We start from the raw sequence: 22,523 nt of genomic DNA on the forward strand, positions 1-22,523 counted from the left end.
GGTAATCTTCTTCATCTCGCCATCGTAGATGCAATCTGATGACCAAAAAATCAGCAGCATTCATATATGCTTGCCATACGTGTATTCAGAATGATTCTGCCTTCACTCCACGAATCCAGAACTTGACCGAGTGAGCAGCCAACGATGGATCCATGGGGCCCACTTCCTCCAGGCGTGTATGCGCCAGGTGGCGTCTTTACGTACATGATGCCTGATCATGATCAGCAATTGCAAGCATTGCCGTTGCCATTGCCATTACCGTTACCTTTTCATTCAGGTGGCTCTCAATCAGGAACAAGTCGTCATGGTTCTGGACACATGGGATCTAGAGTGCGTCTTTCCCCTCGCCCAAGCAGACTTTCCAGCGTACATCGATTCCCTTGGCCGCCGGACTCCTCAACGCCACTCAACCCCAGCGGGAGTGCTTCTTTTCAATCTCCCACTTCAGCAAATTCCCCTCGTCCAAGGAGAAGAAGAAGAAGCTCTTTCCAGTCCCATTCCCCTCCTCTTACAAACGCTTCATCACAACCTCATCATCATCGTCGTCGTCGTCGAAGAAGAACAAGAACAAGAAGCGAGAGAAGCCCTTCCCATTCCCCTCGAGGAAGAAGACGTTCGACGAGGAGTAACAGATCACGAAGTACTCTTCTGCCACTCACAGAAGAAGAAACAACCCTCCACGCCCCAAACGACGGTAATGGTGAAGCACAAACTCACCATTCTAGTCCGAGATTATCATCATCAGCAGCAGCAGCAGCAGTTTCAAGATGGTCAACTACCCCTCCTCCAGACAATACCAACAACACTAGCAACAGCAACACATCCTACCACACAGCCCTCCCTTTTCTCATTTCTGGTCACAACACTCCCCTAACAGATCCCATATTCCGGCAAGCAGAAGCTTCGAGGGTGATGGCGGGAGAATATCCGAGAGCGTTTACTCGCGAAGAAGAGAGAGTTTTGTATGATTTGATGATGCGAGCGAGACGGCCGCTGACCCTACCCGAGGCGGGCCGGGAGGCTGATTGGAGGTTTGGGAGGGATTTTTCTGGGTTGGGGGAGGAGGATTACTACTAGGTAGGTGAGGTGTGGGTAGGTACAGTTCGATGGAGAAGAGGAGATGCGATACTGTGATTTGTTTTTTTTTTTCGAGTGCTGGAGGATGGGTTTTCGGGTACATAGAAGATGGATTAATTGAGTTTGTTGTAGATGAAAATGCAGCGAAGTCACGTGATTTCGGCTCAGATGAGGCTCAAGCTCGGCGACCAACGTCAGCGTGGAGATCTGCAAGGTAAGGTACTGAACATATCAGGCAGGGTAGCTCCCCTCGCACTTCACTACAGCTCCATGTGGTCGGCATCAATCATGTCCCGATAAAAAGCAAAACTGGCGATGGCGATGGCGACGGCGATGGACGCGCTGGGAGGATACGCTGCGGCGGGCGGCGCCCGTGACGAGGATGCGCTGCCCATGTTCGAGGTGCAGCGCGTCCAGATGAAGTTCGACGTATCGGCCGACTTCGTGGCTGCGCAGGTCGCCAACAATGTGCTGGTGCTGGCCCTTTCCACCGGCCGTCTGCTGCGCTTCGACCTCGACAACGCCGCCGACATCGACGACATCGACCTGCCCAAGCGGCCTGCCGAGATTGGCGTCATTCGCAAGCTGTTCATCGATCCCTCCGCCTCACACCTGCTCATCTCCACCACCCTCGGCGAGAACTACTATCTGCACGTGCAGTCGCGTCAGCCCAAGCCGCTGAGCAAGCTGAAGGGCGTGCAGATTGAGAGTGTTGCCTGGAACGCCTCGACGCCAACCTCGTCCACGCGAGAGATCCTCCTCGGCACGACGGACGGGAACATCTACGAGACATACATCGAGCCTAGCACCGAGTTTTACCGCAGCTCTGAAAAGTACCTGCGGAATGTCTACAATCCGCAGGATGGCGCTGTTGTCGGCCTGTACGCCGATGTGCTGGTGCAGAAGCCCGAGACCCGCAGAGTGCTGGTTGCGACACAGCACAAGCTGCTGCACTTTGTCGGCAGGACCGGGGGACGGGGCTACGAGTCGGGAGGGTCTATATATGCAAAATTGTTCGAGAGCGAGACGCCAAATGAGTATACGGTCAGTCATGCTGGAGGCAATGCGCCTGCGTGCCTCGCCACTTCGCCAGACCCTCCAGAGGGAGGCCATGCCAGCTCAGACCGCCACGATGCCGACTGCGCATATGCCTGGCTCAACGCCCAGGGAATTTATCATGGCACTTTGATTACAGAGGTACCAGATCTTGTCACTCTTGGCAAACAGGTCTTCCGCGAATCAAAGCTTTTCCCACAATCCAAGCTGCCGCCTGTACAAGCAGCAAGTGGCCGCAATCGTGCCACGCAGCCTCATATGTCGTCGATGGTCTTGACACAGTTCCACATGATAGCTCTTGTAGAAGGGAGATTGACTGCGATCAATCGACTGGATGAGTCTATCGTATATAACCAGCAGATACTGGAGAGCGGGCAGAACAGCCTTGGTTTGTTTGCTGATCACCAGAAGAACACGTACTGGCTGTTCACGCCCCAAGAGATATTCGAAATTGTCGTCAATGACGAAGCAAGAGATGTTTGGAAGATCATGCTACAGCAGGGACAGTACGAGACCGCACAGCAGTATGCCAAGACAACAGAGCAAAAGGATGCCGTCGCAACAATGACTGGCGACCACCTCATATCACAAGGCAAGTTTGCAGAAGCTGCCACAATCCTTGGCAAGAGTACGAAGGCCTTCGAGGATGTGGCGCTCAGCTTCATTGACAAGGGTGAGCATGACGCTTTGCGCAAGTACCTGCTTGTCAAGCTTTCGACCTTGAAGAGAAGCAATGTGATGCAGCGCATCATGCTGGCAAGCTGGATGGTGGAGCTTTACATGGCCAAGCTCAATCAGCTTGATGATACCATTTCCACCAAAGCGGATTTGACGGCCAGTGGCACTGGCACCACTGCTGGGGACACACAAAAGCAACTTCCTGCCGTACGAAAGGAGTATCAGGACTTCGTCAACAAGTACAAGTCGGATCTCGACCGCAAAACCATATATGAAATCATCAGTGCTCATGGGCGAGAGGAGGAGCTGCTCTACTTTGCTAATGTGGTTGAAGACTACAATTACGTACTCTCATATTGGATCAACAGAGAACGTTGGCCAGAAGCAATGACTGTTCTCACAAAGCAAACAGATCCGGAGATGTTCTATCGTTATAGCACTGTGCTCATGTCACATGTGGCTGGGGACTTGATACAAGTGCTAATGCGCCAGTCGGCACTAGACACCAAGAAGATGATCCCAGCCCTCCTCAACTACAACAAAGTCCATGGCAGCAATGTGATTCTCAGCCAAAATCAAGCAGTTCGCTATCTGCAATTCTGCATCAATCACACCCACACGTCCGAGCCAGCAGTACACAATACTCTAATCTCGATATACGCTGCGCACCCCACCCAAGACGAAACCGCACTTCTCCAATACCTCAAATCACAGTCGCAAAATCACGAACAGTTCTACGATGCCGACTTTGCTCTTCGACTCTGCATAGCCCACAAGCGTGTGCAATCAGCTGTGCACGTCTACACGACAATGCAACAGTACGCATCTGCCGTCGATCTCGCCCTCAAATACGACGAAGTCGAACTCGCTGCCGCCGTCGCCGATCGTCCGGACAACGACGCCATCCTGCGCAAAAAGCTGTGGCTGAAAGTCGCCAAGAAAGTCATTGGTCAGAACAAAAGCATCAAGTCTGCCATTGAGTTTCTCAAAGGTTGCGAATTGCTCCGGATCGAGGACTTGATCCCCTTCTTCCCGGATTTCGTCATCATCGACGACTTCAAGGAGGAGATTTGCGCGGCACTGGAAGAGTACTCGAGAACGATAGACTCTCTCAAACAGGAAATGGACGAATCGGCATCTACGGCACAGAATATTAAACGGGACATAGTGGCATTGGATCAGAGATATGCCATTGTGGAACCCGGTGAGAGATGTTGGGAGTGTAGACTGCCGCTGTTGATGAGGCAATTCTTCGTCTTTCCATGTCAGCACGCTTTTCATGCAGATTGTTTGGGAGAGAAAGTCATGAAGATTGCTGGTATGGGGAGGGGGAAACGAATTCGAGAATTGCAGAAAGAGATTGGCAGAGGGGTTGCGCTTGGGAAGAGGAGAGAGGGCATGGTCAGGGAATTAGATGGACTGGTCGCTGGCAGTTGGTATGTTGAAGTTGTGGCATTCAATATGTGAATGACCGTACTAACACGAGTTTTCAGCGTGCTCTGCAGCGAATTGGCTGTCAAACAGATTGATGAGCCTTTCATCACTGCCTCCGACGATCCTCGAGAGTGGGCGATATGATTATGTACATCTTGGAAGGAAGATCATAATCAGAATCTCGACAGCAAGACTCTCTGTCAGTGGTCACAGTGTCCATCACTAGCCCCAATATCCCTGTTCAGCATACGCTCTCGGACCCTGAAAGGCATTGAAATATGGTGCTGGTCCTCGAGGTTGCTGCCTATGCAAACCCAGAGGACCCGAACCAAACGTCGCGCCCGATACCACCGTGTCCGGGTCCCTACTGGCCCGAGACGTTGCCGCTGCACTGCTTCTACCTGCCACGCTTCCTGGGAGTTGAGAAGCGCTGTCCTCTGGACGAATGTCACCGTCGACACGAGATGATGCATGACGACTGGGACGCGCACTGCCGGAATGAGATGTATGGCGAGCACTTTCCGCGTGAGATGCGCTTGCACCATGACTACCTCCAGGACGACTTCCTGAAGGAAGGAATGAGACGCTCGATCCATCACGTCCGGTTCTTATGGATGAGACTCCATTGTGGGAGCTTTGGCGAATACTGCCGGGACATTGTGGGTTTTGGGGACTTCCTAGCAGGCTGAAGTCAGAGTCCCCATGACGGGAAGTAGGATACATTGGTGGCATCTGGAACTGCTGCTGCTGTGGATGTCCATTTCCAGGCATGATATATGCGAAGGGTCCATTACCAGGCATGATGTATGTGAATGGTCCATTTGACGGCCAGCATACATTTGATGGAAGAGTGCCCCATGGATTAGATCCGTCCATCCACCATGGCTTCGATGCATCGTTCATACCTCATGGATCCGACATGATGTTTTCGAATTGCCCTGCTTCGTGTTTTTGTTGTTTATTGTTCACTGAGAATCAAGTAGAAGTGAGAGTGTATGATCCAGCGTATTGTAGCATGCTTGTCATGGCACCTGAGAAAATAATTACTTATACCACGCGCATTTTGACTTGCACCAGTACATGTAGTGAATACACATTTCGCAGTTTCTTATCGGACGCAAACGAAAAAACTGACTATCTTCACTACCTACCTCTTCCATGTATGTAAGGATGTACAATACAGTACCTACAGCCTACAAATTAAAAAAAAACAGGATCTCGTCATAAGTCGCTTAATGTAGGTAAGGTACCTAGGCAGTTATATATTTAAACTCACTCACCTCGTATCTATCGGCTGCCATCTTTTTTTAGCGGTAGTCGGTCGGTAAGGCTGCCTGTCTGTCTGGCTATACCTAGATAGGCTGTTCCTGTTTCCTGTGGTGGTTCGAGTGAATATTTCTCCTTCCCCAGAACGTTTTGTGATTGTCCTCAACGGCCTACCGTCTTTTTGTTTTTTCAATTTCCATGTGAGCAGAGGAGCTTAGTTTAACAATGGGTTAGTGCAGTCATCTGTCACTTACAACGTGTAAAACGGTTAGATAATAAGTTATGCGGTTCTTGATGGTGGTGGTGGCGGTGGATAGGTTCACAATGTTATATGAATGACTTCACTACATTGTTGTTGTTGTTGTTTTGTTGTTGATAGACTGGATGGTTGCCCTGCCGTCCATGAACTGTGCACGGGACAAGGCTACGGGAATTTTTGTAGCCGGGGCGGGAAGGATGATGGGTTCTGCGGCAGTTTATTGCCAGTAGGTAGAATTAGAGTCAGATGATGATGTTGATGATGGGGGAAAGATGAACTTTCATCTCGGCTGTTGTCCAGAGAGATGGGTTTATTTATTTCATTTATTTTATTATTCAATTATTGATTGTTTACCTAGGTACAAACGGGAGGTAGCGGGCCGTCGCCTTTTCTTTTATGCAGGGATAGAATCCACTTCCACTGTTCCACAGGTCGCACATATGCAAGTACTACTCCTCGAGCTGTCTTGTCTAGCGAATATGTATTACTACTACATCATCACATGTATACTGTTTTATTCTGACTTCATGTATTTATTATTCTTCATCCTTTTCCGCTCCGTCGCAAATGCCAACCTGCGATCAACACACACACGATCCGCTCTCAAACAATCTTCGTATCGGCAGGGTAAGGTAGGTAGCGTTGATCTCCGAAACGGTTGCTGCGGCGACGCAGTCTAATCCGCCCCGTTTGTTGATCGAACCGCCGCAACGCCAAGTCACTTATGTACCTATGTAAGGTACTTAGGTTGTATAGGTACCTACATACATACATCTAGTCAGACAGTCGGTTTGGATGAACATGACATGTGATGATGCTGCTGCTACCACCACTGCGACCTTGCATCTTACTACCTCTGTTCCCACACGCTGCCCCTATCTGAGACCTCCGTGAACCTTCAGAGAGGCGGCAGCTTCTTGTTCTTGTTCTTCTTCCTCTCCTCCTCCTCCTCCTCCTCCTTCACCCGTCATTATTTATACCTATCTGTCCGAATCATCCGACACAGTGGCTGCAATCAACGCATCGCCATCATCTTAGTCGGGCACAGCAGCATGGCGGACGACTATCAGATGCTCGAGGAGCTGGGCAGTATGATTTACCCTCCACCGCGAGCAGGAAAAGAGAAAAGAGTGGGAAAAAGGCGAAGAGAAGTAGACTGACATGTTCTGTTACAGGCGGCTCCTTCGGCACCGTCTATCGCGCGCTCTACAAGCCGACTGGTGAATACGTCGCCATCAAACACATCGATCTCGAAGGCAGTGACGATGACATCCGCGAGATCCAGCTCGAAATATCACTTCTGGCTACCTGCAGCTCCGAATATGTCACCCGATATCGAACTTCTTTTGTGCGAGGCGTCAAGCTGTGGATCGTGATGGAGTATCTGGGAGGAGGCTCGTGTCTGGATCTGCTAAAGTCATGTCCCAAGGGCATGGAGGAGAAGTATATTGTCATTATCATGCGAGAGCTGTTGCGGGGTCTGGACTATTTGCACAGCACCGGCAAGATCCATCGAGACATCAAAGCCGCCAATATCTTGTTGTCGGACATGGGACAGGTCAAGATTGCAGACTTTGGGGTGGCGGCACAGCTCACCAACATCAAGTCGCAGCGATTGACGTTTGTCGGCACGCCCTTTTGGATGGCTCCAGAGGTCATACAAGAGGCCGGTTACGATTTTCGCGCTGATATTTGGAGCCTGGGAATCACTGCCATGGAAATGGCATTGGGCGAGCCGCCACGTAGCGATGTGCACCCCATGAAGGTGCTGTTCTTGATCCCGAAAGAGAAGCCCCCGCGACTGGAGGGCACCAGGTTCACCCGAGAGTTCAAGGAGTTTGTTTCGCTCTGCCTCAACAAGGACCCCGAGAAGCGGCCGAGTGCGAAGTCATTGCTGAAGCACGCTTGGATCAAGCGCGCAGGCAAGACAGAGATGTTGCAAGAGCTGGTGTGGAGGGCCAAGGACTACGAGCAGAATGGCGCCGCTCGCGAGAAGGATGTCCGATACTACGAAGAGACGTTGCGATCGATGGGTCACACTGCGAACGATGACGAATGGGTCTTCGATACAGTCAAGCCCGGTGCGAGCGTACGACCAAAGGCACAGGCGACTCCTACCATGAAGCGCCGGAAGCTGGAGCGGATACCATCAGGCGATGGGTCTGATGTCGAGAACGCAACCTCTGCATTGGAGCATATGAGCTTGAGTGCAGCGCCCTTGTCGGGATCGATCCGAACACCTTCGCGAGAAGCGAGCACCATCCGAACGCCCAAAGTTCGCGGCCTGGGTACCCATAGGATTATCCCGAGTAGCACACAGCGCAAAGCGTCTGCCGCAGCATCGACTCGCAAAGTGTCTGGCTCAACACCCACTGCACGCAGGGTGAGCAGTCGCAACGTCTCCGGAGCGACGCCTACATCCAGAAGAGTCAGTTCGCAACAACCGCCAAAGCAGCCGCTCGGGCTGGATATGTCGTTTGGAAACGGCACCTCCACGGTACGACAATTCAAACGTGTCGGTTCTGGCCACCGTCCATCAACGCCGCCAGAGCAGACTGGGAGCTCGCCTCAGGACAGCATCTTCGACAGCGATTCCGAGAACAAGCCGCCTCCGATGGATGCACCTCCTCCGCCGCCTGTAGCTGCAACAAAGGAGGCAGTTCTTGGGAGAAGAGCCTTTGCTAAGTGCCTGGACCCAGCATTCCAAGAAACATATGCCGCCACTGCTGATCGCACCAAACGAGAAGCCCTGAGCAACGTCGCCGAAGCGTGGTCCAGGCTTGATGAAGTCGATCCCGAAGGCGAGCTGTTACTCATGAAGAGCATGCTGGACCGCATTCAAGCAGATCCCAAGCTTGCAAGCGCCCTGATGCCCCAACGAGTTGCACAAGCACAACTCGCCTCTCTCCGCCTCTCGCCTTCGAAAAAGAGCATAGTGCAGGTCTCGGAAACAGAACTCTCCGCATCGAGAAGTCTCACACCGCAATCATCGCCGTCGAAAGCAGTGCAACCATCGCCGAGCAAGCGCGAGAGTACCGGCGCAGCGAGTCCGAGCAAACTCGTCCTCAATCCGCAAAATCCTCATCTCAAGAAGATGAGATCGAGTCAGCAGTTACATGCCGAACGGGAAAAAGCGGCCATGGAAGAGAGGGCTCGATTGGAAGATAAGATGCCTGGAGCGAAAGTGGAGCCTGGTATGGAACATGTCAGTATGTTGTCTGATGTGCTCTATGGTCGGTGGACGGAGGGACTGAAGAGTCGATGGCCTTTGGCTTAGAGAGCTGGATGATATTGCGTGGGTGCGCACGACGTACGTACACCACTCGGGATATGTGTCACGTTTGTACATAGGTAATGGTGCTTTTATGATGATGGACAGGTTGGATCAGCAATGCGGAGGAGAATTGGCATGGAAGCTGGTAAGGTGTACAAAATCGGGAGATGCGGGATTCCAGACTGCTGGATGTATGTAGATAGATTAGAACTCCAACGAATGAACAATATTCACGATTCATAGCGCACTCTTTATACTTAACTTGGAGTGTTGATGCATTCGTACACGTCAATATATGTATTCGGTTGCGTTGATAGTCGTGTCGGCCCGGGCCGGCGGGGGTATTCCACTCAAGCCCTCCCATCAGGATTATCGTGGGACATGATGGTGGTGCGACAAAAGAAGATGTATTATACCTCAACACTATGCGGTTGAGCACATCCAGGCACCAACTTCCAAGTCGAACAATGTTCACTTGTTTCCGACAGAAGATCCCGCTGACTTGAGTCAAGTTTCGTCGAATAGAACTATGATATAGAAAGTTTGTCAAGCTCCATCTCTTCAACAACCAGTCCTGCTATACTGGGCCCTTTCCAGGTACAGACACAACTCTCCCTCCGGCGGACAAGATGAAGATAGCAATACTCCAGTTTAACCCCAAGTTGGGGGCAGTGGAAGCCAACATCCGGCATGCCGACAGCCTCCTATCCAAGTGTACCGCCAATATCGAGCTGCTCGTTCTCCCCGAAATGGCCTTCAGCGGCTACAACTTCCCCTCTCTGGCAGCCATCACTCCGTACCTCGAACCCACAACAGACGGCATCACCACTCAATGGGCCATCAAGACCGCTCGAGAACGACAATGTCACGTCGTCGTAGGCTATCCCGAGAAGACGAGCAGTTCGAGTCCCACCACTCCAAATGGTAATTCTACCCCCAACTACAACTCAATCGTCACCATATCCCCCGAGGGCCACATCCTCGCCAACTACCGAAAGTCCTTCCTCTACTACACCGACGAAACCTGGGCTACCGAAGGTTTCCCCTCCACACCCTCTCGCAAACCGTTTTACACCTCCCACCTACCCGGTCTCGGTCCCGTCGGTCAAGGCATCTGCATGGACATCAACCCCTACCGTTTCGAAACGCCCTGGACCGACTACGAATTCGCCACCCGCATGCTCGCCGCCGAGTGTCGCATGGTGATTGTTTCCATGGCGTGGCTCACACGTCTCACGCCCGAGGATACCGAAGCCACGGCTCCGCACACGCCGGATATGGAGACGGTCGCGTATTGGTTAGAGCGGTTTTGGCCGTTTGTGGATTCTCAGCCGACTGAGCCGATTGTCGTGGTGTTGGCGAATCGCTGTGGGAGTGAGGGTGGCGGGAAGGGGTTTGTCAAGATGGAACATGGGGAGAGTATTGAGATGGGCGATCGCGTGGCGTATGCGGGTTCGAGTTGTGTGATGCGGTTTCAGGGCGGGAGCGTGAAGTTGTGGGAGCGGATGGATGGTGGGAAGAAGGGGGAAGTGGGCATGTTGGGGAAAGGGGAGGAGACTGTGTTGGTAGTGGATACGGGTGTGCAGGCGAGTTATTTGTTGCAGCAGAAGAAGAAGAATGCTGCTTGAGATGCATACCTTACGTTTGTTTTTGGTCTTAGCGAAGGCGTTGGCGTAGTTTAGTTACCGCATGAGTTCTGTGTTCTCCAGACCATCTTAGTCATATTACGTGTATGGGGGCGAAACTACAGTCTACTTGTACTCCTGTTGTTATGACTTCATAATGTTGGTCGCCTACATGTAGGTACATGTACATGTAATCTAGCAGATGAGTGTCTACCTACATGTACCTAGGCTGCCACTTTAGCGAAGACCAAGACGCGGTCACTTGCGAGCACGCGACACCTTTGAAGCTATAGTAACAACTACTGACTGCACTCCCGGTGACCGGTATATATCAATGTATACAACAGTGTAGTACCTGTAGTATCCCAGCATAATGTAAGTAAACATCCCGCCCGACCACGCTTCCCTGCCTGTCAAAGCCAGTCTCGTAGGGCCGTTCGTTTCACGTCCTTGTGCGCCGGGAGGGAGTCGCCGCCAGAGAAGTGATGACATTGATGGTTTTGGAGACACGGAATCCTACTAGGTAGAAGCGTAGGGGTCGCATACCTTCCCTCTCCTTCGACGGACAATACTAAGCTGTCGACCACTTTCTACTCCACTGTATATCTGCATTCCGCTCCACCATTGTACTTTTAGTTGCCTCGCTCTCCTTCACCATCTGACACACATTCGATATCCAGAATCACCTCATCTCGCCCGACCCGATTCACGCCACGCCACGCCACGCCAATCGCTCCAGTCCTCTTCCCTACGTCTCCTCCGCCTCCTTCTCCTCGTCGCTTACACTGCGCTGGCCTACGGTCGTTGCGGTCAGCACCTTCTCCGACATGAATGCCGAAACGGTGTTGCACAGCCGGCCAGAGGGCACACGGCGACTGGCAGACAAGCTCGAGAAGCCCTTGCTCGATAATCGATCATATCGTGTGATTGAGCTGCCGAACAAGCTGGAGGCGCTCTTGATCCATGATCCCGACACAGACAAGGCTTCGGCCGCAATGGATGTGAATGTGGGCAGTTTATCAGACCCAGAAGATATGCAGGGAATGGCACATGCGGTCGAGCACTTGCTGTTCATGGGCACAGAGAAATATCCGGGCGAAAACGACTACAACTCATATTTGACCAGATATGGCGGCATGAGCAATGCTTTCACAGCTGGAACTAGCACAAATTACTACTTTGAGCTTTCGGCGTCCTCAAAATCGAACAGTACCAAGTCGTCAGCCAACACGAGCAAATCGAGCCTGCTGTCAGTGCCCAAGGAAGAAGCACCACTGTACGGTGCTCTCGACCGCTTTGCGCAGTTCTTCGTCAAGCCACTGTTCAGGGAAGACTGCTTGGAGCGTGAGCTACGTGCCGTGGACTCGGAGAACAAGAAGAACTTGCAGGCAGACAATTGGCGCATGATGCAGTTGACAAAGAGCACAGCGGGCAAAGAGCATCCGTATCACCTGTTCTCGACTGGCAATTACAAGACATTGCATGACGACCCTCTAGCGAGAGGTGTCAAGATACGAGACGAATTCATGAAATTCTACCAGAAGAACTACTCGGCAAACAGGATGAAGTTGTGCGTGATAGGACGAGAGAACTTGGATGAGCTACAGCAGTGGATCGAAGAGTTGTTTCTGAATGTGCCCAACCAGGATCTGCCCAAGCTGCGATGGGACAATGTGCCAGCCTTGACAGAGAAGGAGCTGTGTACCCAGATTTTCGCCAAGCCCGTGATGGATCAGCGCATGATGGACCTGTCGTTCCCATATCCGGATGAGGAGGACCTATATGAGTCGATGCCTGGACGCTATCTGGGACATTTGATTGGCCACGAGGGACCGGGCAGCATTCTAGCATATTTGAAAGCCAAGGGGTGGGTGACGGAGCTCAGCGCAGGCTCCTCTTCTGTCTGCCCTGGCACCGCCTTCTTTTCTGTTGGTATACGAATGACGCCTCAGGGGCTCGAGAACTACCGCGACATCATCAAGACCATCTTCCAATACATCGCCATGCTGAAGTCAGAGCCTCCGCATGAATGGATCACACAAGAGACTGCCAAGCTCGCCGAGATTGAATTCAGGTTCAAGCAAAAGAGCCCGGCTTCCGCAACGTGCAGTCATATGAGTGGTGTCATGCAAAAGCCACTTCCTCGCGAGTGGTTGCTGAGCGGGCAGTACCTGATCCGCAAGTACGATCCCGAAGCCATCATTCGAGGGCTTAGCGCGCTGCGTGCAGACAACTTCCGGTTTACAATCTCTGCACAAGACTTCAAGGGCGACATGGCCAATTTCGATCAAAAGGAGCAGTGGTACGGTACCGAGTACAAGCTGGAGAAGATCCCGCGCGACTTTTTGCAGGAGCTGGAGGCAGTGGCCCAAGGACCACATCTCGCTGAGCTACATCTCCCGGCCAAGAACGAGTTCATTCCACAACGGCTCGATGTCGAGAAGAAAGAGGTCGCCTCTCCTGCACTCACGCCGAAGCTGATCCGCAACGATTCCAACGTACGACTGTGGTGGAAGAAAGACGATCAGTTCTGGGTGCCCAAGGCCAATGTTTACGTGTGCCTGCGCTGCCCGATCGGGTACATGAGCGCCTACACCGTTGCCTTGTCATCACTCTTCAAAGACCTTGTAGACGACAGCTTGACAGAGTATGCGTACGATGCCGAGCTGGCTGGTCTTTCATATGACTTGATGCGTGTTACCACTGCATTCGAGGTCCAGGTGAGTGGCTACAACGACAAGATGCACGTCTTGCTCGAGAAAGTCTTGATTACGATGCGAGACCTCGAAGTCAAAGACGATCGATTTGAGATACTCAAGGAGCGCATGATGCGCGTCTACCAAAATTTCGAACTCCAGGAGCCATTCCGGACGATTGGACGCTACACTTATCAGCTGTCCAAAGAACGTACATTCAGTCCATCAGAACTCTTGGCCGAACTACCCAACATCACGGCAGATGATCTGCGCAAATTCATCCCTTCGCTCATGCGCCAGATGCATATCGAAATCATGGCTCACGGCAACGTCTACAAGGAGGACGCGTTGCGTATAGCAGACATGGTCGAGAAGACGCTCAAGCCACATCCACTACCACCTTCGCAGTGGGAATCTCAGCGCTACATTGAGCTGCCAGAAGGTACAAATTTTGCGTGGCAGAAGATACTCAAGAACCCGAACAACGTCAATCACTGTCTGGATTATTCCATCTTTGTGGGCGAGGCGAGCAATCGACAGACGCGCGCTAAGCTGCTTCTCCTGGACCAGATGCTCCACGAGCCGGTCTTTGATACGCTTCGTACACAAGAGCAGCTCGGCTACATCGTCAATGGCTCAATGACGATCCTGGGCAACAATACCGCGTTCCGTTTTCTCATCCAAAGCGAGCGGGACTGCGAGTACTTACTGAAGCGTGCTGACATCTTCTTGGCTCGATTCGAGACGACCTTGAAGGAAATGACAGACAAAGAATTTGAGGAGCACAGAGTCGGCATCATCAACAAGCGTCTCGAGAAGCTTAGAAACTTGACTCAGGAGAGTGGCAGACTGTGGCATCATGTTGTCTCCGAGGTGTTTGATTTCGAGCTCGGTCAGTTATGCACTCCTCTTTCTCTTCTCTCATATCGCTAATATTGTCTTGCAGTTTATCGGGACGTCGAGGTGCTCGAAACGCTCACCAAGAACGACATTCTGGAAATGTATGCGAAACGCTTCAGCCCACACTCGCCGGCACGATCAACCTTCGCCACACAATTGGTGGCGCAGTCCTCGCCGGCAGACATTGCAGCCAAGACTACAGATTCCGAAAAGTGCGAGAAACTTGCGGACCAAGTCCTGGCAATGCTCGCACAGGGGGGTCTGCAAGTAGAGCCAGCAGATCGCACCAAGCTCGTCACAGAATTGGAGAAGATTGATGTCTCTACCGGGGACGTGCAAAGCATTCTCAATTCCATCGGCATTTGGCTGCTTGCCGTTGGGCTCAACGAGGAGAGCACGAAGATGGTGCTTGCGCAGGGCGCGCAGGCCCTGCCTCAGCTCTTACCTGCGGCGGGCATTATCCCGGCGACGGAAGCTACGAAAGAGCCCAATGGCAGCAATGAACATGTCGACACGAGTGGTGTTCCAGAGATCAAGAGAGTGCTCGTGGAAGATGTCAAGGCCTGGAAAGCTGGGCTACCGCTCGCTCCCATCCCTCTGCCTGTGAAAGACATATCAGAATTTGAGGAGCTTGAGCCAAAATTATAGCTGCGACAGCTTCTCGATTCATGCCGCAGAAGATAACAAGAGGTCCACCCACTGCGCGGATACTGTGTACATGAGTGGGAGCACTGTGAGTGGTGCGATTTCGAGCGAGGTGTTGTGGGATATCTGCTTCGAGCTACAACTACACACTAGACTAGGTACGCTAGCTGGGCACTGTTGCCTCTGTGGACTGGTCTCCATCTACGCAGTAGACGCTGATGCAAGCACAAACATGCCATGAACATGCGCAGTGAGCTGCTTGCGCCACTCTGCGCCTCTTCTTCCATTTGAAAAAATTCTCTCTTTGCATCTCTGTTACTCACGACACAACGTCTCGATGATTATTATGATGGCATGTACACCACTCGTACCCTAGGCCATCCACTTGGTCGTTACAGAAGGAGCGGGCTGATAGGATGTGTTATCCGATGAATGACAGAGACAGGTCGAGATCCGAAATGACTGTTTACGATAGGCCCAGACTGTGGCTTTACCAGACTCGTTTCCGCACATTCACGACCAAGTCACCCCCGGGCGCCAGAGCACCTGAGCCCGGATAAGCTCGTTGAATGCCGGGAAACTGGGTGCATGGCTGCTTGTTCTCGTCCACGTAGCCCATGACGTCGAAGTCGAAGCGGGACAGGACAATGGCCACGGCGGCAATGGCCTCTTGTTTGGCAAAAATCCTGCCCGGACAAATCGTCTTCCCACCGCCAAATGGGAAAAATTTGCCTCCGGGTTTACTGAACACGAAAGTGGGCGAGCCGGTTTTGGGATCGGTGACGATGAATCGTTCGGGATCAAAGACGTCCCATGGGACTTTTTCGGTCCAACTCTCGTCGTGATGGGGAATGTATGAGGGTGCAAAGACATTGTCTCCTTTGCGGAGTTGCACTTGTGTCTTTCCGTCTTCGTCCAGAGGTAAAATTAGGTCTTCGGGCATGGTCCGTACCACCAGTAAATCGGAATATAATCGCAATGCTTCAATCCAGATACTTTGCAGTAGAGGTTGACTCACCAGTTGAATCACATCCAACGACCCATCTTCTGGCCGGCGAGAGGCTTGAATTTCCGCCAACACTCGTGGAAGCAGATTCGACGATGCTGCTGCTGGATTGAGAATTTGCATTAGCATCCAACCTGTCGCAGGAATCACATTCGTCGCCAATCCAAACGTTATCCCCGCATCCAATTTCGCTCCCGAACTAGAATTCAACCCTCGAATTTTATAATCCATCTGTCGTGCCCGATTCAATCGACTTCCATACAAAGGTTCCCACGCCGGTCCATCCGGATCGACAGGTTGACCTCCACTACGACGGAGCATTTCCTGCGACCAAGTTTCTAAATTCGAGTAGATGCGTTCCCGTCGTTGATGCGCGGTGCGTTGGAGAATGGGAGGGATTCCGAAGAAAAATCCGAGAAAATCATTGTCCCATGCGAAGAAATCTTCGCACCAGTTGGGATACATGGCGAGGAGATGGGAGCCCATGAGAGCGGTGATGGAGGCTGTGAACATTTTGTCGCGGAGCCAGGTGTAGAAGTGTTTTGGCTGTTGTTGATCTTGTTCATCTTGTGCTTCTGCTTTCCCCAAAACCTCCTCCAAAACCTCGACAAACTTCCCCGTCAATTCATTCACTTTATCAAAATTCGTCATATACCTCGCATTCATCTCCGTCTCCAAATGTTTCCCCTCAGCCGCATTTTGGATCTGATCAGCAGACATGCCAAAAACCTTCTGAAACATATCTCGTTCAAAAAAATCTCTATTGGGAGTTTTCGCTTTGAACAAAGCTTGCACGGGCGCTAATCCGTATACGATGTGGGTTTTTCTTCCTGCCATGAGAATTGTCATGATGCCGTTGGAGCGCGGATACCAGCGGAAAATTTGATTCCAGTAGCCGCCGGGTGTCATGTTCAGGAAGGAGAGGGCGTTGCCGAGCCAGGGGATGGAATAGGGGAGTTGTGGAGAGGTGACGATGTTGTTGTTGCTGCGACTGCTGGTGTGGCCATGTTGGGCGGTTTGGCGGAATTGTTGGAGGGCGCGGTAGTAGGCGAATGTGGTCCAGAGACGGGTCAGGGAGCAGATGAGTGCGATGAGGAGAAAGGGGCTGGCGAGGTATAGAAGTAATGGTGTGGAGGAGGCGAGGTTTTCCAGATCAAATCCGGGAGCCATGGTCGTCGGGCTTTTTCTCTCTCTCTGATACACGAGTATATACCTAGGTCGTAACCGAATGTTGTTGGAATTAACTTTTCTTTTAGCGGAGGAAATTCAAAAGTGAGGTGAAAGTTGATTACGAAGAGAGACAGCCACCACTCTCCGCCTGCAGAAGTCACATTATATTGCGGTGACGAGGCATGCATACGCGAGCGACACTGGAAGCGACGCGCCTCTTGGCGGGCAGGCCCGGCTCTACCCGATGAGCATCGTGCAAGACTGAACTTGACTGTCCAGCGCTTGTCCAGCACCCGGGCGGAACTGTTGAGTCACTGTTATGGCATCGTCTCTACGGATAGGCCAGCTGGTCAAGGGCGTACGAGACGTGTATGTCGTTGTGCAGAAGCTTCACAACCAAGTCTGGAGCGCCAGGTCAGTCCTATTCCTCCCCCCCAACATCATCAGTCTTCTGTGTGCCATTTAAGGTAAACAGAGACATTCAGTGCCACGGCGCGGAACCAAGTCGTGCTCAAATGCGCGCCTGAGATGCGCATACAGCGTGAAAAAGAAATCTTGCAACAATTCGAAGGCCATTCGTGTCTCCGAAGCTTCATCGACCATGGCAAAGAACCATCGCCCTTTCTCGCATTGGAGTACCTCGAGCTCGATGCGCTGAAAGCTTCTGGCCGAGCAAAACTTTCGAGACAAGACATTAAATTCATCGCTCGCAGCGTTCTCACCGCGTTGGAATCCCTACATGCGAAAGGAATCGCCCACACGGGTAGGTCTACTGTCAATCTAGCTTTTTTTGCCCTGATTGCAAGATATGATAAGACGTGGCTGAATTTTTATGTTTGCCAGACATTAAACCAGACAATATACTCCTCAACTTTGACGCAAAGAGTTCAAGAGTCGTGGAAGCCAAGTTGGCCGACTGTGGTAAGCTCGGGCAACTCATAGGAGGTCGCATCGATTCGTCGCTGAACATCATACCTCGTAGGCGACGCTTGGAATGTCGGTTTGGAGACTGACCCTCGCGGCACAGCCCATCCAATTGGCGCTGCAATTTTTCGAAGCCCAGAAGCCTTGCTGGGCCTGAAATGGTCGACTCCTACGGATATATGGTCATTCGGGGCTACGGCAAGTCCTATATATATATATATTGTCCACCACGCTATGGGACGTGGCTAATCGTTTTTGCAGCTAATCAGCCTCATCTTTGGGCGAAATTTCCACATCTTCAAGCCTCCTAACATATCGGCAGATGATGAAGAGTTTCCTGTAAATGTCTTGATACAGCAAGCGAGATACTTTGGACCCTTTCCCTTGACCTACGCAACGTATCTCGACAAAGAAGAGGAACAGGTCCTGGCTGCGATTCACATCTTAATAGAAGAGCAGGATTCTCGGAAGCCGTTTCCCCTGGTAGAAGACAAAGAGCTCACGTTAGGAGACAAGGAATTTCTTTGTACAGTCATGGAACTAGACCCGATGGAGAGGCCTACGGCAAAGGAGTTGCTCACACACTCGTGGTTTAATCAGCAGTAATAGACGATAGTATCTCTACGTAAACAGGTAAGCATATCACATAGCGGTTATATAATACATTCAATATTCGCGCTGAGCCATTATGCGGCAGTACTGACATTGGAACATGGCGAGAATGAAGTTAAAATGTAGTAGCCAAGCTGCCTAGAGGTTGTTGATGCAAGTGCTACATAGTCTTCCATGTGCATTGAGATGCGGATGTTCAGACTCACCTTAGTACGGGCTAGCGACTATTGTTCACGCCGGGGCTTGATCGAGCAACTGTCGGCTGAGACGGCGGGCTGCCGTACCGCTGCCTTCTTTCTGCATTGAAAGACTTCGATTAGGAGGGAGGTCGACCTACGGACTGCAGGCGATGGGTAGGATGTGCAAAGTCTCGACCGGTCGAGCTAGCTACAGGTTATTAGCACATCGGATAGAAGCCTATGTGAAAGAAAGCCAATTCATACCTGACTTTGGAAGGCCTGCTCGATGTTCATCATAGCAGTCTCCAAACGGAATCTGCAGAAGTATACGCAGATTTCGCTTATATGTGTGCTGGAGCACCGATCTCCAGCGAAAAGTCCAGTAGCTTGTGCCGTCGTCATTAATGTTGCTCTTTGCTTACCTATCCTCTTGCGGAGCGCACCTGGCACGACCAACACTTTGCTCAAGCTTTGACACTGCATTGTTCACATACGCTCGGGAGAGCTCAGAAGTCTGCGCAAAGTCGAAATTTGGAGCATAGAATGGCAATTAAGTGGAATTCTGGAGAGTTGAATATCGTCTGCTCGGTATGCATGAGTTACTTCTCAGGCAAGAGTTTCCTCACGGGCTGCGGTCAATAGCGAAAAAGGTTCATGAAGCCCCGGCGATCCGTGTCGCACGTGCAAAGTTGAATGGCCTCTGCAAGGCATTCATATGTCGGAAGAAATTGAGAGTGGGCATATATCGAGTGGCTGCTATTACACAGTCAGTCGTATGATGAAAGCCAACGTTACCGATCCTAAGTCATGGCATCGACGGTATTGTCTTTGGGAGAGCTTGAATACCCTCTCCAGGGCGGCGGTGACTTCCTGGCTTCGGATAGCTTCTGTCCGAAGAGGTGAGGTTGGAAACTGTATGCACGTAGCCTGTGCACGCATCGCCGCTATGGATAGACCAATCGCCTGTGGCAGCGATATCTTTTCTTCCGCTTCCCCTTTCGGCTGGAAGTTCTCACAGTCAGAGTAGACGAGTCGCTATACTGATATGTTCTATTCGCGGCGCTGGCAGTACTGGTGTGTCCGGTTCAGTTCTGATAACTTTTGCATCTGGTGCGTGTATCTGGCCCTGTGGAAAAATCAAGATCCAGGTTGCATCTATGGAATGTTCCCTATGGCGGAAAGGCGTATTCAGGGGGTGTATTCACCTAGTATATCATCATGGCTCTTTGTGCCGTGGAAGAAGTCCAACGGTTGGAGGAGTACCTACCTGGCATAATGTAGGTACCTATGTATGTCAGGTATCTACCACGATAATTGAATGTGATGTCGCTTTTTCTCTTCGGTCTTGGCATGCTCTCTCCTATCTCTTCTAACTCCTATTCCAACCAACCTCTTCATCATGCCCAACGCGGACATTTTCACCTCGCCCACCGCAAGTTATAGCAGCAATTTGCACTTATCAGATTTCTTTCTGAATACATTCCCCGTCATAATACACACTTCTATACAACCAATCTGTTGGTAATGACTACTACCCTTGCGAAATCTCAGCGACAATATGCCGAGATATGTGCCTATCGCACACAATCGCCACAGCCTTGCTCCACCATATCCGTCTTATCAAGCGCGACGTCTTGGCCGGCTAATCGTAGGCAGAATCGTGCAGTAGTAAAGAAGTGCTAGAGTAATCAGAATGTTGTTGTTGATAGTCATTCGCAGCCGACTTCTGGATAACAGCAGACATCGACAATATACCAAGAATATCGAAGCAGCAGCACAAGGGGGTTGTTCTGACTCCCTTGACTACTTGAATCCTCCTCCAGGTTTATTTCCACAAGACACAGCTCTCCTGCAAAACAATAACAAAGTCGTGATTAGAATCATCACACAGAGCTCTCCTCCATATCCTCCTTCCTCCAAAACAACCAGCCATGTCTCCTCCTCCTCCTCTCCCTCCACCGTCCAATTCCAACCTCTTCGCCCCCCTCCAAATCGGCAACATGCACCTCAAGCACCGCATAATAATGGCCCCTCTGACCCGTTTCCGCGTCACCAAAGACCACATCCCCTTAGCAGACATGGTATCCTCACACTACGCGCAACGCTGCTCAGAACCCGGAGGTCTCATCATCGCCGAAGCGAACATCATCTCCCCCGAACACGGCGGAGTAGCACACATGCCCGGAATCTACAATTCCGCACAAATAGCCGCCTGGAAAAAAATCGTCGACGCCGTACATGCCAAAGGATGTTTTATTTTCGCTCAACTCATCAGTATCGGTCGAGTGGCGAATGCCAATCTCTTACAACAAGAAGGGAATGGGAATTGGCCTGTAATTAGTTCCAGCCCAAGCCCTTATCCTCCTCAAACAGAAACAGAAAAAGAAGGACCCGTTCCACACGCCCTCACCCCCTCTGAAATCCACTCTACAATCGACCTCTTCACCCGCGCAGCCCGCAACGCAATTTTCCTCGCCGGCTTCGACGGAATCGAATGCCACGGCGCCAACGGCTACCTCATCGACCAATTCACCCAATCCATCTGCAACAACCAACGCCATGACGAATACGGCGGCAACAGCATTCCCAACCGCGCCCGTTTCGCTCTCGAACTCACATCCTCTCTCATTTCCGCCGTAGGAAATTCCCGAGTCGGATTTCGCATATCTCCATTTAGTACATTCCAAGGCATGAAAATCGCTGATCCCAAGGAATTGATGGAACAATTTGGATATTTGGTACGGGGGTTGAAGGAGCAGAAATTGGCGTATTTGCATATTGTGGAGTCGCGAGTGGTGAATAATGTGGATTGTGAAAAACAGGAAAGTATTTTGCCGTTTTTGGAAATTTGGGGCAAGACGAGTCCGGTGTTGGTCGCGGGCGGGTTTACGCCCGAGTCGGCGCGGGAGGCCGTGGATGTGGAGTATGATGAGGAGAAGTTTGATGTGGCGGTGGTGTTTGGTCGGGTGAGTTTTCACTGACTTACTTTCCATTGCCCCCAATGTGATTGATGAATTCCCTGTGGCTGGTGTGGCACTAACATTGTACAATCTCGCAGCATTATATTGCTAATCCGGATCTTCCCTTTCGTATCCGGCATGGTCTGAAGCTGAATCCATACGACCGAAGCACATTCTACACGCCAGAACGAGTCGAGGGTTACCTAGATTGCCCCTTCAGCGACGAGTACCTCCAGCAGCGAGATCAAGTAGAGAAGCAGTGTTGTTAGCACACAACAGAAGGGTGAGCATATGATATGAAACTAGAGAAAAGGACAAGACCTTTTAAAATCAACATTGGACTTGCAATCCAATCATCTTTGGCGAACGTATGCATGCGTTCTTTCTACCTAGTCTTTTTCTGCTTCGGCAGTCTTCTCGTACTAGATTATGGCCTACGCCATCGGCAGGCTCGTACGCGGACAGAGTACAGTTCCCATCCTTCCCATGCACGTCTGGCTCGCTTGGATATCAAAATCAGAAAGAAAAAGGCTCACCCGCTCCAGAAACCATTAATTAACTTATTCACCATGTTCCGTACGCCGTGCAGTTCATCTCGCGATTCCTCTGCATCATTGTGTCAATCACATCAGACGAGTGGTGGTATCGGTTGATGTGCACCAGCCCCACGAATGCACGCTGGGCGATCCGAATGGTGATGCCACACCTATCATCGTTCACACCGGTCCGTGGAGGTCATTGTGAAGGCATCGAGCTCGTTCA

At 51.3% G+C, this 22,523-nt stretch overlaps 9 protein-coding genes across 9 annotated transcripts; 7 read left to right on the plus strand and 2 right to left on the minus strand.

The window, feature by feature from the left end:
• The first annotated feature begins 261 nt into the window (after positions 1-261).
• SEPMUDRAFT_126365 (uncharacterized protein) lies at positions 262-1,115 on the plus strand. The gene has a single exon (XM_016902061.1). The coding sequence runs from the start codon at positions 305-307 to the stop codon at positions 872-874; it is 570 nt and encodes a 189-aa protein (XP_016760131.1). The 5' UTR covers positions 262-304; the 3' UTR covers positions 875-1,115.
• Positions 1,116-1,355: 240 nt separating this feature from the next.
• On the plus strand, positions 1,356-5,299 carry SEPMUDRAFT_156886 (Pep3_Vps18-domain-containing protein). Its single transcript, XM_016907702.1, has 2 exons — positions 1,356-4,247; positions 4,305-5,299. Exons 1-2 carry the CDS (start codon positions 1,393-1,395, stop codon positions 4,387-4,389), a joined length of 2,940 nt encoding a protein of 979 aa, XP_016760132.1. The 5' UTR covers positions 1,356-1,392; the 3' UTR covers positions 4,390-5,299.
• Positions 4,468-5,046, minus strand: SEPMUDRAFT_117963 (uncharacterized protein; the record flags this gene model as incomplete). Its single annotated transcript, XM_016901389.1, has 1 exon — positions 4,468-5,046. One exon carries the CDS (start codon positions 5,044-5,046, stop codon positions 4,468-4,470), a length of 579 nt encoding a protein of 192 aa, XP_016760133.1.
• Positions 5,300-6,610: 1,311 nt separating the features above from the next.
• Positions 6,611-9,279, plus strand: SEPMUDRAFT_149812 (Pkinase-domain-containing protein). Its single transcript, XM_016905784.1, has 2 exons — positions 6,611-6,859; positions 6,946-9,279. The coding sequence occupies exons 1-2, from the start codon at positions 6,823-6,825 to the stop codon at positions 9,045-9,047; spliced, it is 2,139 nt and encodes a 712-aa protein (XP_016760134.1). The 5' UTR covers positions 6,611-6,822; the 3' UTR covers positions 9,048-9,279.
• Positions 9,280-9,475: 196 nt separating this feature from the next.
• Positions 9,476-10,765, plus strand: SEPMUDRAFT_149813 (carbon-nitrogen hydrolase). Its single transcript, XM_016905785.1, has one exon. The coding sequence runs from the start codon at positions 9,674-9,676 to the stop codon at positions 10,670-10,672; it is 999 nt and encodes a 332-aa protein (XP_016760135.1). The 5' UTR covers positions 9,476-9,673; the 3' UTR covers positions 10,673-10,765.
• Positions 10,766-11,279: 514 nt separating this feature from the next.
• SEPMUDRAFT_149815 (A-factor-processing enzyme) lies at positions 11,280-17,004 on the plus strand. Its single transcript, XM_016905786.1, has 2 exons — positions 11,280-14,257; positions 14,312-17,004. Exons 1-2 carry the CDS (start codon positions 11,497-11,499, stop codon positions 14,911-14,913), a joined length of 3,363 nt encoding a protein of 1,120 aa, XP_016760136.1. The 5' UTR covers positions 11,280-11,496; the 3' UTR covers positions 14,914-17,004.
• On the minus strand, positions 15,401-17,086 carry SEPMUDRAFT_117967 (cytochrome P450; the record flags this gene model as incomplete). Its single annotated transcript, XM_016901390.1, has 1 exon — positions 15,401-17,086. The coding sequence occupies one exon, from the start codon at positions 17,084-17,086 to the stop codon at positions 15,401-15,403; it is 1,686 nt and encodes a 561-aa protein (XP_016760137.1).
• Positions 17,087-17,405: 319 nt separating this feature from the next.
• Positions 17,406-18,637, plus strand: SEPMUDRAFT_156888 (kinase-like protein; the record flags this gene model as incomplete). The annotated part of the gene is made up of 5 exons (XM_016907703.1): positions 17,406-17,500; positions 17,572-17,849; positions 17,930-18,007; positions 18,069-18,208; positions 18,272-18,637. 5 exons carry the CDS (start codon positions 17,406-17,408, stop codon positions 18,614-18,616), a joined length of 936 nt encoding a protein of 311 aa, XP_016760138.1. The 3' UTR covers positions 18,617-18,637.
• Positions 18,638-20,732: 2,095 nt separating this feature from the next.
• Positions 20,733-22,119, plus strand: SEPMUDRAFT_156889 (FMN-linked oxidoreductase; the record flags this gene model as incomplete). The annotated part of the gene is made up of 2 exons (XM_016907704.1): positions 20,733-21,767; positions 21,860-22,119. 2 exons carry the CDS (start codon positions 20,733-20,735, stop codon positions 22,028-22,030), a joined length of 1,206 nt encoding a protein of 401 aa, XP_016760139.1. The 3' UTR covers positions 22,031-22,119.
• Between the last annotated feature and the right edge of the window lie 404 nt (positions 22,120-22,523).

Source organism: Sphaerulina musiva (assembly GCF_000320565.1).
Source record: "Sphaerulina musiva SO2202 unplaced genomic scaffold SEPMUscaffold_6, whole genome shotgun sequence".
In the NCBI taxonomy this organism is placed as follows: domain Eukaryota; kingdom Fungi; phylum Ascomycota; class Dothideomycetes; order Mycosphaerellales; family Mycosphaerellaceae; genus Sphaerulina; species Sphaerulina musiva.

Coding starts and splice junctions, on each gene's coding strand:
- SEPMUDRAFT_126365 (XM_016902061.1), top strand. CDS start 305: ATGGTTCTGGACACATGGGATCTAGAGTGCGTCTTTCCCCTCGCCCAA.
- SEPMUDRAFT_156886 (XM_016907702.1), top strand. CDS start 1,393: ATGGCGATGGCGACGGCGATGGACGCGCTGGGAGGATACGCTGCGGCG. Junction 4,248..4,304: donor GGACTGGTCGCTGGCAGTTG/GTATGTTGAAGT, acceptor ACGAGTTTTCAG/CGTGCTCTGCAGCGAATTGG.
- SEPMUDRAFT_149812 (XM_016905784.1), top strand. CDS start 6,823: ATGGCGGACGACTATCAGATGCTCGAGGAGCTGGGCA. Junction 6,860..6,945: donor GATGCTCGAGGAGCTGGGCA/GTATGATTTACC, acceptor GTTCTGTTACAG/GCGGCTCCTTCGGCACCGTC.
- SEPMUDRAFT_149813 (XM_016905785.1), top strand. CDS start 9,674: ATGAAGATAGCAATACTCCAGTTTAACCCCAAGTTGGGGGCAGTGGAA.
- SEPMUDRAFT_149815 (XM_016905786.1), top strand. CDS start 11,497: ATGAATGCCGAAACGGTGTTGCACAGCCGGCCAGAGGGCACACGGCGA. Junction 14,258..14,311: donor GGTGTTTGATTTCGAGCTCG/GTCAGTTATGCA, acceptor ATTGTCTTGCAG/TTTATCGGGACGTCGAGGTG.